This window comes from Streptopelia decaocto, assembly GCF_964273445.1.
Source record: "Streptopelia decaocto genome assembly, chromosome: 7".
NCBI lineage: Eukaryota > Metazoa > Chordata > Aves > Columbiformes > Columbidae > Streptopelia > Streptopelia decaocto.
The window spans coordinates 25,442,066-25,458,180 of record NC_138661.1 but is presented as its reverse complement, the minus strand read 5'-3'; the positions used below and the strand labels follow the sequence as shown (position 1 = coordinate 25,458,180).

The following is a 16,115-nucleotide window of genomic DNA, read 5'->3' as shown; positions in this document are numbered from 1 at the left end:
GAAACCATGGATCACCCATGAATGAAACTCTTACAGTCCGTACAGCAGGTGGAGGGAACACACAGCATTTATAAAAAGGTTACTAAAACTTGATAACTCATTAAACCGCTTGTAAATTTTTGTGTAATTGTAATATGTTGGGTCCATCTTTTTGTGCTAGATGTAGAACATGATCAGGCCTTCTTCACAACTTCATGTGCCCTATCCTCTCTTGCAGAATCATCTGCCTGTACAAGTAGGATACCAATTGCCATACCAAAGAGGCTGCTTCTCTTTTTCTAAGTAAGACAGTAATTGTTCAGAACAAAATCCAAATTTGTTTCCATTTAACATTTCTTAACAAGAAATGAGCCTAAATTAATGTGTTCCTGGGGAAAATTGCTGTTACTTCTTTCTAGAAATGTTTCTGTCTACTCTAAATACTTCGAGAATGCAAAGAGGAAAAAAAGGGATTTATGGTTTGCTGAATTATAGTCCACTGCGACAGTAGTAACATGGGGACATCTGTCTATTCTTCCATGACTTCTCCCTGATAACACTACTTTTTGCTTTTTGGACTCCTCTCAAATTTTAGCAGTCATGCTGGAAAATCCTTGATGCTGCATCCTCAGCTTCAGCTGCTAACAAGTGAACACGGCATCATCATCTTTAGTTTAAGAAGAACAAAAGTAGCTATTGTTAAGTGTAAGAAAAGCATTAATATACATGAGTCCAATCTGGAGACAGTAATGAGTGTACTGGTAATGCCTTGGCTTCCTTTAATGCAGAGCTGCTGCAGACGTGGAAAAGGTTTTCCGTGTTTCCCAAGCTGTCATCTGCTTCCACATTCCACCAGTCTTCTCACTTGTCTTTTGTCAGAGGGTTTTGGGGTTGGGAATATCTGTATTCTTCTGTCCAGCCACGCTTCTAGCAAGGAAAAAAACCTCAAAGCTGGCTCAGCCTCAAGGATTCTCTTTCATGGTGTTGGCATCAAATTGAAAATGAACAGGTACCACCCCTTTGCTAATGGCAGTAATTGATTGTGTAGGTGCTGTAGCCTGTCTCAATTTAAGAAGCTGCCAGATCTCAAGCCTCCCTTGGTAAAGTAGGTTACAACATTGAGTTTACCTTTGGCCAAGAGTATTGATCATGGGTTACTTCTGTCTTGGGACTTTCTGGCCTTGTCACCTAGGAAGGGGACAATTCTTCTCCTGAACGCCACCCCGCTCTCTCCATTTCTCAGTCTGCTGACTATTTATAACCCATCGACTTTCCTTTAGCCTGGGCTGGCCACTTTGAAAGAAGTCATCAGTACCTGGGCAGCCTATGTCCTTGTTTCTGTCATGCTACTGGCATCCTTAGTCTTAGTGTATCACCTGTCCGGCTGCCTATTTTGGAGATGTTTCTGCTCCCTTCTCCCTGCATGTAAACTTAGACTGATTTTGTAGCTGAGGAGTCTTCCTTTTTGTATCCCAGGGTAAAAAGGAGACTATTGCTGGTTTGTTTTGCAGCTTCTTCTGAAAGTCGGCATGTGCCAGGAACCTCACAGGCTTATGGCTTTCCACATATTAAGGCACTTAGTGATGCAGCATTTTAATTAAATTAACCAGAATTTATAAATTGCAGATAGACAGATTTTCCAGATCATCTCAATATGAGCTTTTAGAGTGATCAACACTCTGCTGGTGTTTAATCCATCAGACTGCCATATGGAGTGTTGAAGAGTAGAATATCTGTTTATTAACAATTGTTTTTTCACGTCATCAAGTATGATTTTCTTATTTGAGGACCCGGGAGTGCAATCTGTTGCTGCATCTCTTATACAAATTATATCGACCTCATGCCAGACCCCATTTCATATCTATCCCTCTTTTTTACTGAATCCAGGTGATCCAGTAGGCTGTCTAAATGGCATGATAGACCAAGAGGGTCATTCCACCGGGGTCTCCAGGAGTTCTTTGGTTACAGTATCACAAGAGGAATGTGTCCTGATGTCCTTTATGAGAAATTATAGAAATCTGTAGTGCCAGTAGTTTCTGCAAACAATTGAGACATATTTAATGAAGCTTTACAGTTTGAACAACCAGAATATAAGTTGTAATTCACAAAAGTCAAAAAGTTGTTTCTCATCTTCAAGATCCAGCTGACCTTTTATTCACTTTGTATTAATAAATACCTGTCCTCAAATTCCAGGATATTATCTGTGTTGGACACCCCTAGCAATAGAAGTTACCTGTCTCTTCAGAGTAGTGATCTGTTCCATTTTATTGTGACACCACAAGTCCGCTTCTACTCCTTTAGCTGAGTTAATGCTGCCAGTTGTTGGCCTTTACAATGGGAAAAATACTTTTCAGGCAAGAGGAAAAAACCTTCCTGTCTTACAACTTTTTCGTTGCTGTTTTCAGAAACAAGTATTGGTTGTTCTAGGATGGGAGATGAGGTGGACCCAGTGCAGAAATATGACTTGCAACCTAGGCATCAGGCTCTTCTCATTAAATCTAGTTTAAGATTTTTTCCACTGTCAGAACCCCCTGAATTCTCAGCAGGAGTAACCTGCAGTCATTTTTACACATCTGAACATTTTCATAACTATTGGCTTAGTTGCTTTCTTGGATGCACTGACAGAGTATGGGGAATAAGAAATGCTTCTTAAGAAAACTTCAATTTTGATGTCTGTTTTGGTAAGGTGTAAAGAAGAGGGAACTGTTGGTGTGTGTTGATGATGATAATGGCAAACAGTGCTTTCTAAACTTTGTTAGGGTTGTCCATCTAATCCAGCAGATGGCATTGAAAATGTACCTGCTGGTCTCTCACTAAGTGGTGCCTTAGCTGAAATCTGAAATCCTACGGGCTGGACTCTTCCTTTTTCTCTGGTGTGTAGCTGCAGATCATGTCCTAGTGAGGATTTTGAGCGCCCCCTGCCTAGTGGGTAAAACAGAAGCCAACACGCCCACAGATTAATGAGAAAGGAATTTAAGGCTGATGTGCTCTACCCTGCAACAAAATCAGTTTTCAGGATTTCAAAGTATTCCTTTAAATGTTTAGTATTTGGGCAAGCCCTATTAGTAGTCATCTCTGCTTGACTTGCATTGCTTGGCCGTCCATCTGCTTGTCTGCCAGCCAGCTTGGTATTTGTGTCATGTGGGCAGAAAAGCAGTGATCTTTCGGTAAGCTCAGCACCAAAGGCCATGCTGGGCACTTGTGCTTTGGAGCAGTCCTGTGGTACTTACTGGCTCAGAGCTGCTGCTGCGTTCCCAGAGAGGACACAACGTTCTTCAAGCCACTGGCAGCATCTGTCCCAGTGAAGGGCGTTTCTTAGGCTGGCGACAGTAGGAATTTGTAGGCCCTCTGCATGAGGGTCACTGGGAGGAGGAGGAGAGATTGTGGATGTAGATGATATTCAGAGTGGCTATCACTTTGCTTGTAATTAAATCATGAGGACAATGGGATGTAGATGTAGTATGATGATTCATACGGTAACTGGCTATAGAAACAAAGCTAAGAAGTGAGAAATCTTTACTATGCATGAAGAGAATGTCAGTTCTGTAGTACTTTGTTCCCTGTGTTTTCTGTATTCTTTTATCTGTATTTTTTCTTTTCAGTAAATATGCTGTTTAATATAATTTCTGTACAAGCATTACTATACTCATGCAGGAGAGTGTTTTATTACTCCTGAGCAGCCAAATAATTTGAAAGAAATAATGAAATTTATGTACATGGAGTTAGCATGAATGCCCACATCAGAACTATGTAGCATGGCTTTGTTTGCCTTATTTATATATTGTTCTATGTTGTGACTGTAAGTTAGCAACATACTCATTTCAGAGTATTTAGACGACATTGGGAGCTAATGAACATCGCTACCTTTCTGGAACCTATGGAACTAAAAATGCCTTCTGCCAGCCCCTTCATTTCCTTTATCTCTGAGGACCCGAGTAGGTGTGGAAACTGGAGCTTTTTACTCTCTCCTCCTCCTATTCTAAATCAATTGTCTGTGATCCCTCTTTTGATGACTGTGAACACCACTGCTGTTCTGTCCGTCATTTAGCCTTGTGATCAAGTATAATGCTTGACTCTAGTAAGTCCAGGCATCCAGTCTCTAATCTAAAACTTCAGTTTTTCCTATATAACACCTGTGGAATAAAACCTTTACTATCTATCCAAACAGCTTTTATCCAGGTTCTTATAATATTACATCTTTTCAGAATCTTTTGTCCTGATCTTAACAAATGCTGTTCCACTCACAAAGATGAGCTCATAATTTTGGCTGTGATCAAGACCTCTATACATTTCTCCACACACTTTGGTATTGTATCAAACCACTCTTCTTTCTCTTCATGTTTTTGTTTTTTTTTCCTAGTGCTTTATCTAATACACTGCATCCAGTAGCAGAAAGACAACAGATATTTCCAGTCTGTTAAGAATGCAAATTTCTGTGAGCCATTGCTGTGTTCTCTAAGGGACTGGTTTTCCTGCAGACTTTGGAGGCATGTTCTGTAAACATGCAGGGAGCTAGCTCATCATTCTTCCACCTACTGTACAGTACGTATAGAAATCTTGATAACTGTTAAGATGATGTGTTGTGAGTGTAATACTTTTCATTGTACTTAACTGTGTACCTCTGTTGTCTGTCTGTATTTATATTGTGTCTCTCCTAAGCTCATTAGGGCAGAAATAACTTGTCCTGTGTTTGCACACCATGTAGCAGAGTGGGTACTCAATCAACAACAAGAACTTCCAGGCATCAAATTAATTATTCAAGGTGTACATCAGCATTGCTAGCTAGTTGTATTTATTTAAAGGTATTTGTCAAGCTAGCATCCTGGCTGTTTTCTTCTCTTTTTGTTGACATTTTGTTGAACATGTTGGCTTCCTCTGCTTTGGTATTACATGTCCTAACTGCAGATATGTGTGGAATAAACTTTGTGGAGTGTTCCTTGAAGAGCTTTGACATAACAACAGTCTTCTGCAGGAGTGCTCAAGGTTCTTTTGACTGACTGCTTTAGAGAGCAGTTCTAGAAAATGTCACAAACAGATGTGCCTGATGTTTGGGAGCAGTGTCCATTGCTGTGACCTTTAGACACCTACCTGGACTCTCCAAATCAAAAATAGAATCACTCTAAGCTGTACATGCAGTCAGATCTTAAATAAGCTGAACTGCTACTTTGGAGGCATTTGTATCTTCTGTACTTTGATATGATGTTCTCAACTTAGATGCCTCAGTCTGGAACCTTAATTTAATTGGCATGGATCTAAGCCTTGGATCTGAAACACTATTCATGTGATTAAAATGGGTTTTCCTCATTTCATAATAATTCTATTCCCTTGGAATTGAGCAGAGAAAGATTTATACCAGTTCATGGGTAGGGGAATCTGAGGAATGGATGGAGAAGTCACACAGCAGGAGTGACTGCATCAGGAATAGAAACCAGGTTTCCTTTTGCAGGCTAAAATGCAGTCTGCTGGGAAATGCTGTCATTCTAGCCCAATAATTGTATCTATCAAAGAATAGCTTACCTATAAATAACACAACTCTTGTTGTATTTGAGATAATGCTTTCTGACACCAAAATAATACCATCCAGAACTATTATTAGAAACAGAAGAGGACATACTTGAAGTTCAAACATGGCAACAATTAGTCACAGCCTTGTTTTTTCTTCTATTAAAAAATACAAGGGAGACAGTGGAGTAAAATTTGTTTTCTGGACCTTCACTTTCTGTATAAATTGCAGGCTCCTTGAAGGGCCATATATTTAAACGTTTTATGTCATGTACATAAATAGTGAAGTCTTTTTTTTCAAGAAGTTATAAAGTAATTGTAATTTGTTGTTACGTCTGGTTAGGTAAGTCTGAGAAAGTTAACAGATGAAGTATGATCTTTGTATGCATTTGTAATCACAAATATTAGTTAAACTACATTGATGTAGTTTTTTACCTTAATAAAGATCTGTCACTTTGGTAGGTTTGTAAAGAGTAGGTTTCAAAATAATTGGCGCAAGTTGAGTTGGATAGGAAGTGGTGACATAAGGGTCTGTAGGTGGGCCAGCTTCACTTGATGACTCTCTTGAACTGATATTAATACTTGTTCTAATAAGTTCTAAGTTGTTCTGATATTCTGTGTGATAGGTTTTTGTATAGGATTTTGATGTTTCTGAACTAATATCTTGCTGTGTGGCAGAATTTTCATGACAAATCTATCTGAACTTGCCAGAGAATTTAGTTACACAAAGTAATTGGAGTGCGTGTGCAGCTGGTGAATGTGGCAGCATTTAACCATGTTTTGCGTGTGCCCCTCGAGCCTCCTGAGCTCCTGGGGTGCTGCAGAATGGCCAGGTGGAAGCAGAGTCCCCAGCATGGGGAAGCAGAGCAGATTGCTCAACCTCTGGATGTCTTCAGGCTTGAGTGAAGCTCTGAGACACGGCAAATTATTGCGCTGTTCCCCCCCTCTTCTGCTTGACTTTAATAATTGTTTGCGTTTTACAACCCATATTTTTGCATAAGGTTTCATTATCTTTTCCCAGAAAAGAAGTAAGTCTCATTCTCTCTTTTGTAACTTCAGGTACTCTGTCACTTCAGGCAGTAGGAATGATTTTGAGATAGTGTGAAATGCACCATTGAGTTCTAGAGAGCTACTTATAAATCAAGAGGTTTCTTCATGAGAATGTGAAAAAGTGGATAATTTTTATTTTGAAGAGTAGTGCAATGTTATTTTACATCTTTACAATTGAGAATATAAATTGAAAATTTCTATTGACTCCCAACCCTGAAAAGAATGGGGGAGGGAGGGGGGAAATTCAGAAGAAAAAGCAATGGAAGCCAGTCAGATTAAAAGTAGCAAAAAGGAATGTCTTACACGATTAATAATTTGATGTGGAAGTTTCAGCCACACTGGGGTTTTTTATTTTAGACCAAGTACTTAGCAGTTACTGAAAAGGAATCAGGCAATTAAATGGATGATGAGAACATCTTTAGTTATAGCAGAATAAATTATAAAATGAAGTAGGAAATATCAGCTGCTTCAGGATATAAAACAAGCTCTTAGTAAGAGGAGGAATCTTTCAGAGGTGATTATTCTGTATGTTTTCATAATGGGGTTCCTTGCATTTTTTCCTGCGATGCTTCTGATATTGGGTGCAGTCAGACAAGATACCTGACTGGGTAGATCACTGGTCTGCCCTGCTCTATCAGTTCCTGTGTTCATTTACGGTTTTTATGACTACAGACCTGACAGATTATTGTTTAACAGGAAATAACATTTCTATAGTCTTTTTTAGTGACTAGTCTTAGATCCTATCTATCGATAGGATTTTATATACAAGATTTTAGTCAGTGATCTAGAATGTCAATTCTGAGCATGCTCTGAGTTGCATCTCTAGAGAGAACTTTATTATTAAACCTTTTTGAGGGTGTCCCCGGTGGCAGCTCCATAGAGCAGGTGGCCTGCATGGCACAGACACACAGGGAGTCAGGAGCGTGTGTCTTATCAGAGCATATAATCTAAAAATCACTCAGCCTGTTTCTTTCTCCTGGGGAGATCACAACAGTGACACAGGACTCTTATGCTAAAAAATAATTGTTAACCTGCAGAAGACGTCATTCAGCACAAATCCCAACAGAAAAGGGCTGGGTGATGGATGTTTCTGGGTAACGGGCCAAGCTGTCATTTGTTTTTTAACAGATAGTTCTCTGGGTTCCCTCAAGATTTTCATGCCTAGTTCCTGGCTTACTTGAAAATAGAAAGCATATTAATTTAAGAAACTGCTTAACATTTCTGTTTACTAATCTATACATATGAAATTCCTCCCCTGTCTTAGGGCATGAACTGCACTGACTCTTAACTATAGTGCTCAGGTTTCCTGGAACCATAAGCAAAGCAGTGGCTGGGTGGAGGTCTGGGAAACAGGGTTGAACAGGAGTATAGCAAGTAGGTGATATTTGGAAGGGAGTGTAGGATTGCATATACATGCATCTGTTGATAGGAGCGTGGTCAGCAGATTAAGGGATGCAATTGTCCACCTCTACTCAGCAGTCTGCAGATTGCATCTGCAGTGCCACATCCAGTGGTGTCCTCCATAACCCAGCAGGATGATGACATTGGTAAACTGGAATGAGGTCAGTGAAGGGCCACCAAGATAATCAGGGTGCTGGACCACTTGCCATGTGAGCAGATGCCAAGGGAATGGGGCTTGTTCCACGTGGAGAACAGGTGACTTCACAGGGACCTGATAGCTGCCTGCTAGTTAGTACCTGCGAGGACGTTCTTGAGAAGATGGAGTCAGGCTCCAAACAGTGCTGCACGGTGGGAGGACAAGAGACAAAAGTCATAAACTGAAGAAAGAAGGTTTCCGGCTGGTTTCAAGAGAGAACTTTTTCAGCATGGAACAATCAAGTATTGGAAGGTTTGCCAAGAGAGGTTGTGCACTCTCCATCCATGGATGTTTTTTAGACTTGACTGGCTAAAGCCCCAAACAGCCTGTCTGTTCTGAACAGAAGGTTGACTGGAGACCTGCCAAGGTCATTTCAAACCTGAATGTTTCTCAGATTCTGTACAGTTTTCCTCATATGATATTGTACTGTATACCTTATAATTTGATCTGTTCTTGTAGATTAAATTTTCTTCGCTCATCACTTTTTCCTTAGGTCTTCCTTGTACTTATACCTCTTCTACTCTACTGTGCCTTTCTACTTCCAGATACATCTGATAGTTCGATTGTCACTAGAACATGGAGTCTTCTGAGTTCTCCTGGCTTCCAAAGTTTCCTCAGTGCCCCTCAACCCTCAGAGCAGTCTCACCAGTCACTAAATCTATGGAGACCCCTCATGGCCATCACCACCTTCTGCGTTACTTTCTGAGCTGTATGGTTTGCCATCTGCTTTGCTGCAGTGCCTCTGTCCTTCGTTTCCAGTAATGGATGAAGAACACTAGTCTGCTCACTAAGAAGGAGCTCTGGCACTGTATTTTGCTTTCAAAAGAGAAGAAAGTAAGCATAGACGTGGCCTCATACCAGTGGTCTGCATGGACTGGGATTTGTGGAAGCAAAAGAGTACCAGAGCTTACTGGACTGCTCTCAGTAGACCTTCCGTAGTGAAAAATAATGTTTGGGGTTTTAATTATTTTATTTTCTTTTTATTTTGACTTGTTTTTCAGGAATGACAGTTGTCTGGTTTATTTCTGGGCCTCAAGAAACTGGAGTTTCTTCTGGCCAGTACTCTCAGGAGGTATCTGCAGACTTTGATACTTTTGTATTTCTTGTGTTTGAATCATGTCTTTAAGCTTTTCTTCAAAACCTGTGGGTACTATAAGCATGAGAGTGTTTATGAAAAATGTTCTTACATTTCTTCATGGGTCTGGGAGGGTTTATTTTTGGGTGCATCTTTTACATCTGCTTTTATAACTGGGCCTTGCCTAGTTTTGTTTGATCTCATCAACAGCTAAGTTGTAATAATTGTAGCAGAGCCTGCATTATTTATATTTTGCTATCTGTTGCAAAGAGCCCTGAGTGGTATTACAATTTTGTTATCAAGTAGGACAGATTAAAATCAGCGCATTTCCTCAGATGTCTTGTGAGCAACTTGCAGTTAGTAAAGATGGCTTTGAATTCCCAGAACCCTCTTCTGGACTTCCAAATATTCCTCAACTCAGGGTATTGTTGCCAGAAGAAGAGGACTGTGGTGGGCAGAGCGCATGAAACTAGTCAGTAGTATAACTGAAAAAGCTGAACTAAAGCGAGCTGTGAATATACTGGGAAGGATGAGAGTAGGGATAAGGCTGGTCATTAAAAAAAGTGCCTTTGATTCATGTGGAGGAAAGAATAAAATTATAGAGGCAATTGTGAAGCTTTTCTCTGCAGCTCACAAACTGCATATTGCTGCTTGTCTGTGATTCTGGTTTAACTAAAGTTGAGACTTTGGCCTTGGAACACTGAGATTTCAATAATATACTTGTATTTGCTCATACAGACTTTTTACTTTGATTTTTTAAAAAATTATAGAAGTCCTCTCTGTAATTTTGTGTGTTGTATTATTGTACTAATGACAAAAGGAGTCTTGGTTTACTTCTTGTGTAAAACAAATAATATTGTTTGGTCATAAAAAGCATGAATCTTCTTTTCGTAGAGACCTTTAATATTGATAATTCATTGTTGTGTTAAGGGCTGCAGTCATCTACATGGAAAAATGGTTCAGTAAGGACTCTTGGGATTAGAAAACATTTCCAAAATTTAGTCTGCTTTTTGAAGTAAAGATGTACCACTGGACAAATAAATACATACTACCATAGTATGAGTTTCTTTCATCCAGATGTCTTTTGTTGGCAGAAGTTAAATTTAAAAATTAAATTTAAATTTTTAATTTAAAAATTCAGTTCCTCTTCACAGCTCAAGCCACCAGCTAACCTACTGACAGGGGCCTGCTTCTGCCTTTTGGAGGTCAGGGGGGCCGGACGGTTCTCAAACCAGGGCTGCCAGCCTCCCCGCAAACACGCCTTGATGCCTTCTGATGGGATTTGTGTGCCCTGGCTTGCGTAACCATCCAGCTTGTACCCCGGCATTATTAGCCACAAGGAATATAGGGACTTACATAATCATTACACGATTATTTTTCAGTAACTGTACTGTAAATATGTAATTCTCTCTACTCCTAATAACTCTTAATCCCTTTGTTCCTATTGGCTCCTGGGCTCAGATTTTGCTGTGGCCTGTGTGCCCCGACCACTGATAAGACTTGAAAAAATTCTTGCTTTTAAGGTTCACCTGCTTTGCTCCCAGCTGGTGAATGGGCGCTCCCCGCGTAGGCCGGGGCATGGCATTGCGGGGCCTTGGGCCTTCCGAGATGGGGCTGTTTGCATCCACAGACCTTCCACACGTGCCTGCCTGGGCATGTTCAGTGCAGACCCCCCCCCCCCCCCCCGCCCCGGCTTCTCTCTGTGTTCTTGAGCAAACAGTTTTGATCTCATTTCTCCATGTTGCTTGATAAAGAACGCTCCTCTTTGAGATATCATGGTGGTCAGAAATTCTCATCATTGAGAATTCTTGATCCTCTGCAGAGGCTGGGAGGCCAGAAAGAGATTATTTTTCTTCTGGTAGAAGCAGGTAGAAGAAAAGCTTCAGAGTTTCTTGTTAATATGTGCCCCATTTCTATTCCCACTGTTTGCTTCCAATATCTGTGGGACTTGACGGTCAGAGCTCTTCTAAGCTGTAGCTGTTCCAGTGATAACTTACACCCTTTTAGGTGTACTTGAAGATTCCATCAACTTTGATATTAAACTGCCTTTCATACTGCTTTTAATATGAGAAGCATAACCTAAATTTCTTTCTTTAAGCCTTATAAAATTCTTGAACATAACTTTTCTGTGTTTAATTAGCTTCATGAGTCAGCGCCTGGTCTCAGGTCTTGACGTTTTTGGCATGTTAAATTTTTTTGTGTATTTGACCTTGGCTTTATGCCAGAGTAAATATTTTAAGCTGCTAGTTGTGTGTGTTTTTTTGTCTTCGGTCTGAGACTAGGGGGCAGACATAACCAGCACTGAGAGAAGTGAACTGTATAAACCACAATTAGAATTGCAGTGCACAGGTGTTTGAAGATCTTATACAATTGCCAAGCTATTTGTTTCTCAAATGAGAGGGGCTTTGGGAGTGTATTTTGGAGAATAAAGGGAGCAGAAGGCCTTCCTTTTGGATGTTAGGGTTGTGGGGTTTGGTGTTTGTTTGTGGTTTGTTGTTGCTGTTTGTTTGTTTGTTTGTTTGTTTTCTTTTAATCCTAGTTTAAATTCTTCCAGACTTGATATATTCGGTATCTGTACAGAGCCAGCATAATGAATGGTTGAAAGTGATCTAGTGTTCTTGGTGATGGAATTTATAACTGCCTTCTGATAGGAATCAGCATCTAAGAGTAAAAATTAGTTGCATGCAAGCTTTTCTTTGAGCACCAAGTTAGGTTTTATGGTTTAAAAATCTGAATGTCAATGTTCAAAGTAAGATTACTTTTAATTATATTAAAGGAGGATGCTTTAGCATCAGGGTTATGGGTGAGTTCTGCTGCAGATACTTGAGGATCTTTTTGGGAAGGTAGGCATCTTGAATCTCTATGCTAGTCATATACAAAGTATTGCAATGAAAAAATAGTGAATAAACAGCAGCTCACAGTACAAGACACTTGATGCATCTGGAGTCCCAGTGTTCACTATATTTTGCAATTTAATGCACAATAATTTTTTAGTTCTGTATTTCTATGTGCTCCACTGTGTTAGATCTGTATTCTTGGGATGTGAGGTTCCATTAAAAAATAAATAATAATTGCAGGCCCTGCTCCCCCCACATACACTCATTTTCTATAATATGGTAATGATATCACCGTAGCAGTAATTACGGGTCATCTTCATTTCTTTCATCTCTGCTGGTTCTGATGGCTTCATTCCTTTGACGGAGAAGATTTGGCTCTGGGTGCTGTGATTATTTTGTTAAGCATTATTCGAATAGACAGGAGTGAGAGAAATTAATCAATCCAAATGCAATTAGCATCATGTTTAACCCAGTGATGGACGTCTCAAGGTGAAACAGCCAGGGGAGTTTCAGACATTATTATTCAATCCAGTGGCTCTTATCTAAATTATAATCAAGAGAGGTTTTTATTGGCTTCGCAGAGAGGAGATGTAACTCTTTCCCTGCTTTGGGGGTCAAGAGGATCAAGTCTTTGGCCCCACAAGACATTGGCTGCAGGCAGCTTCTGGGAAGTGGGAGGTACTGTAAGAGTTTCCTTTAATATGGGGGTCACTCAGGAAAAAATACCTGTACATCTTAATATCTGCGACCTGGAACATAAGTTTGGTAGCTCCCAGGGTGCTTTCAGGGATGTTGTTACCCCTTGCTTCAAGTGTTCCCACTGATTGGCTTTGCCCATCTGTGTGTGAATGAATATTGTTTGTGGTTTTTGCATTTGAAGTTCTGTGAGCATCATTGTTTGTGACTGAGTGCGAACAGAATGGTGTTGCCTTGCAAGGTAGGGAAATCTGATTAGGAGAATGAGGTAAATGATTCTGTAGAGAAGGAATCTAATTTTTTTTAGAGTAATTTTAGTATTTATTGACAGCAACAGTAACATTTATGAGGATATCCTAATCTGCAGCAGATCTGTTATCACCATTCTGGATAATCCTGAACGATCTCTGAGATCTCTTTTCAGGTATATGATAAAACACCACTACTGTGGGTGGAGAAAAAACGAGGTGGAAAGAGGTCACATGAGGATTTTGTGATTCAGGAAAGCATTAAGTATTTGATTCCGATTCTTAAGGCTCTAGCTAGCACTCATTAAACTGTTACACTGGTTTAAAACTATATCAGTCTCAGCTATTTACCACTGCTCTGTCAGAGATGATGCTGGGAGGAGTGGACCATGTGCCTGCCCTGCTGTACTTCATGGCCTGGCTTTGTGCAAGCACCCACCTTCTCCAGCATTTCAAAACCAGCCATGCCAGACTGTGAACTGCAGCTGAAGTGAGGGCAGATTCTGCTTTCTCATTCACCGAGGGAAGGATGGTGATGTTTTATACCAAGGGTGCTGTTAATATTTTAAAATGCTGCAGCAAGACCTGACAGAGCTCATCTTTCAGAGCCTGAATTCTAGCACGGTTGCTGACTCCTTTAGTATACATCTGTACATCACTGCTTGCTGAGGCTGTGACCCCATCTATAAGATGGGAATTAAATCACTGTATGTCTCAAGAATATTGTAAAGCTTGATAAACTTTGCAAGTGCTTCCATATTGATTATTGAAAGATGTCACGGTAATGCAAGCTTATTTCACCTGAAGGTTTATGCTGATTCTGTCGTCTTACCTGAAAAATGTGTTTCAGGAGCACTGGATGATTGCACTGATCTTCACTGTAAATGGAACAGTTCCTGAAGCTCAGGTCTGAGTATCTGTGTGTGCCAGTTTACCTTCAGTAAAGGCAACTGACACTGCTTTTGCTGACCACCGCTCTGCTGAGGTGGCAGTTCCAGCTCATTATGACACTGGGCTTGGCGTAGCATTCACTGACAAGTACTTGTCAAAGGCCCACAGTCATCAAGCAGCATTCATTTGACAACTGCATTTAGGAAGTATGCAGTTAGCAGAGTAATTGGAGCTGGTTCTATGAAGGAAGAGGAGCGAGCTGGTGCCAGCACAAATCCGGGTGGTGGTAGGATTCGGGGTCTGGTCTTGAGGCAGAAAGTGGTCCATACAGATCTGTTGCTCTGAGAGAAGTTCAGATTATGTTGGCTGGGTAATAATATTCTGCTGGTCTCATCTGAAATAAGCCTCTTTTTTGCTTTGAGGGCTGTTCAGTAATAGTGTCAATCTTAAAAGGTATTTGCTGGGTTTAGATTGCCTTCTTGCCTTCACTCTCCACCACTGTGACCACTTTTATTTAGTTAGTTATTTATCTATTTATTTGTTTATTTATTTGTCTTTCAAATGCAACACTGGCTGAGCCCAGCCAAAAGATGTGGCATTGCTGTTGGCTTTCACAAGCCCAGTCAAGCAACACTCCCACAGTTACTCACAGACAGATTCCTCTAGGCTTTTTGGATGTCCCACCAACTTGGACAAAGAATGGTTTTGTCTTCTTATCCTAACATTGTGTCCGAGGGCAAAATAAATAATTTCTGATGCAACAGACCCTTGTGATAGGAGGGTTGAAAACCAGAGGAGTGTTCTGCTGTGTCTCTGCAAGCCATGTTCTTTGCCCTGAATTTCCACTGATGGTTCTTTAGAAATAAACCCTTTTAGTTTTGTTTTCTATGTAGTCCTAAGACACAGCAGTAGTTTGAGAGTGCCTGATTAGTACTTTAAAGGAATCTTTCCATGTTGAAAACAAAGTTCTTTACTTATTGTAAATACAACTGACTGGGAGGAATAACTGATAAGCTAGCAAAGTATGACACACAAGTGTGACACTTTTTGTAGTCAAGAATGTAGCATTCAGAGTGTGATGCTACAAGACATTTCAGCATTAAACACATGTTCTGTTCACAGGACATTAATTGTATTTCCAGTTCTTTTTAGTAGCAAGACCTTTAGATTTCAACACAGCTACATTTTCAGGTCAGAGGAGGAACACAGTCAAATTTGTCCTGTAAGTTGTACATCTGGGGGAGAGACTGAGAAGCGCTTCTTTAGTGGATGACTTCATTTTTAAAATATCAGGGATTTGGAGATGCTCACAGGCTTTGTTTTCAGATTTTTAGATAAACCCAGAAGCAGTAATCAGCGGAAGGTATAATGATCACGATAAATCTGCGATAAATACAGTTTGTCACATACATCTTTTACATTGACTTTATCACCAAGTGTATTGTGCTTTTGCATTTAAGTGTATATTATGTTAAAAAAGTGTGTACATGTGTAGCTTGGGGATTCTCCTGGATGAAAGTTGCTTATATAAGTGTAAATCACTGTTTTCGTTGCTGATTTTATAGCAGTAAATCCTTCCATTATTTCCTGGCTATCCAGACCTTATGACACAGTATGTCCTGAGCTATCATATGCCTGAGAAGGCTTTTTATGGGGAGCAATCAGGCTGGACCCCAATCTCCAGTGCAGTGGTTTTTTTCTAATTAAATTGTCACTGGAAGGAATATCCGGAACAGCAGTTTTCATTTTCAGTCGAGGAAAAAACATTATGAGTCTTTGTCATTTGATTAAAAGTTACTTAACCTTTAAATTGCTACGGATGTAAAGATAGCTCTGAGTTTCCAACATAATCGCCTCCAAGTTAAAATCGGGAAAATCTTTGTGTAATGAAACCCATATGTCATAGTGAAAGGATGCAAAGCACTGGCAGAGTGGGCTGCTCTCGCAGGAGATTCTGCACCCAATCTTGTTAACCAGGACTGCTTTTGGTAATCCCTCATCTCCTCACTTGTAGGAAATCAATCTGTACTACTGAATCTTTTCAACCAGGAACCATAAAATTTACTGTGGAGAGGCAGCTTGAGGGCAATTGTAGTAGAAAAGGAGCCCCAGGCAACAAGCCTAAATGCAGGATTGAGGGATTGAAGTTCTAAAGAGGAGATTATATTCAACCTTATTCTGCTCCCCTATCAAGTAGAAATCTCTCCCTCTCCTTTCAGGCCCAGCCTTTCATACCCAGT

General features: G+C 40.2%; 1 protein-coding gene across 2 annotated transcripts in view; it reads left to right on the top strand.

The window, feature by feature from the left end:
- The window catches only part of LIN52 (lin-52 DREAM MuvB core complex component), a 47,684-nt gene that overhangs the window by 25,117 nt on the left and 6,452 nt on the right, over positions 1-16,115 (top strand). The window contains exon 6 of one of the 2 annotated variants that reach the window (XM_082058130.1): positions 8,674-10,413. The exons of the other annotated variant lie outside the window; for it this stretch is intronic. Coding sequence (XP_081914256.1) covers positions 8,674-8,834 — 161 coding nt within the window. The 3' untranslated portion in view covers positions 8,835-10,413. Of the gene's footprint in view, positions 1-8,673; positions 10,414-16,115 lie in introns of those variants that run through there. 2 annotated transcript variants of the gene reach the window in all.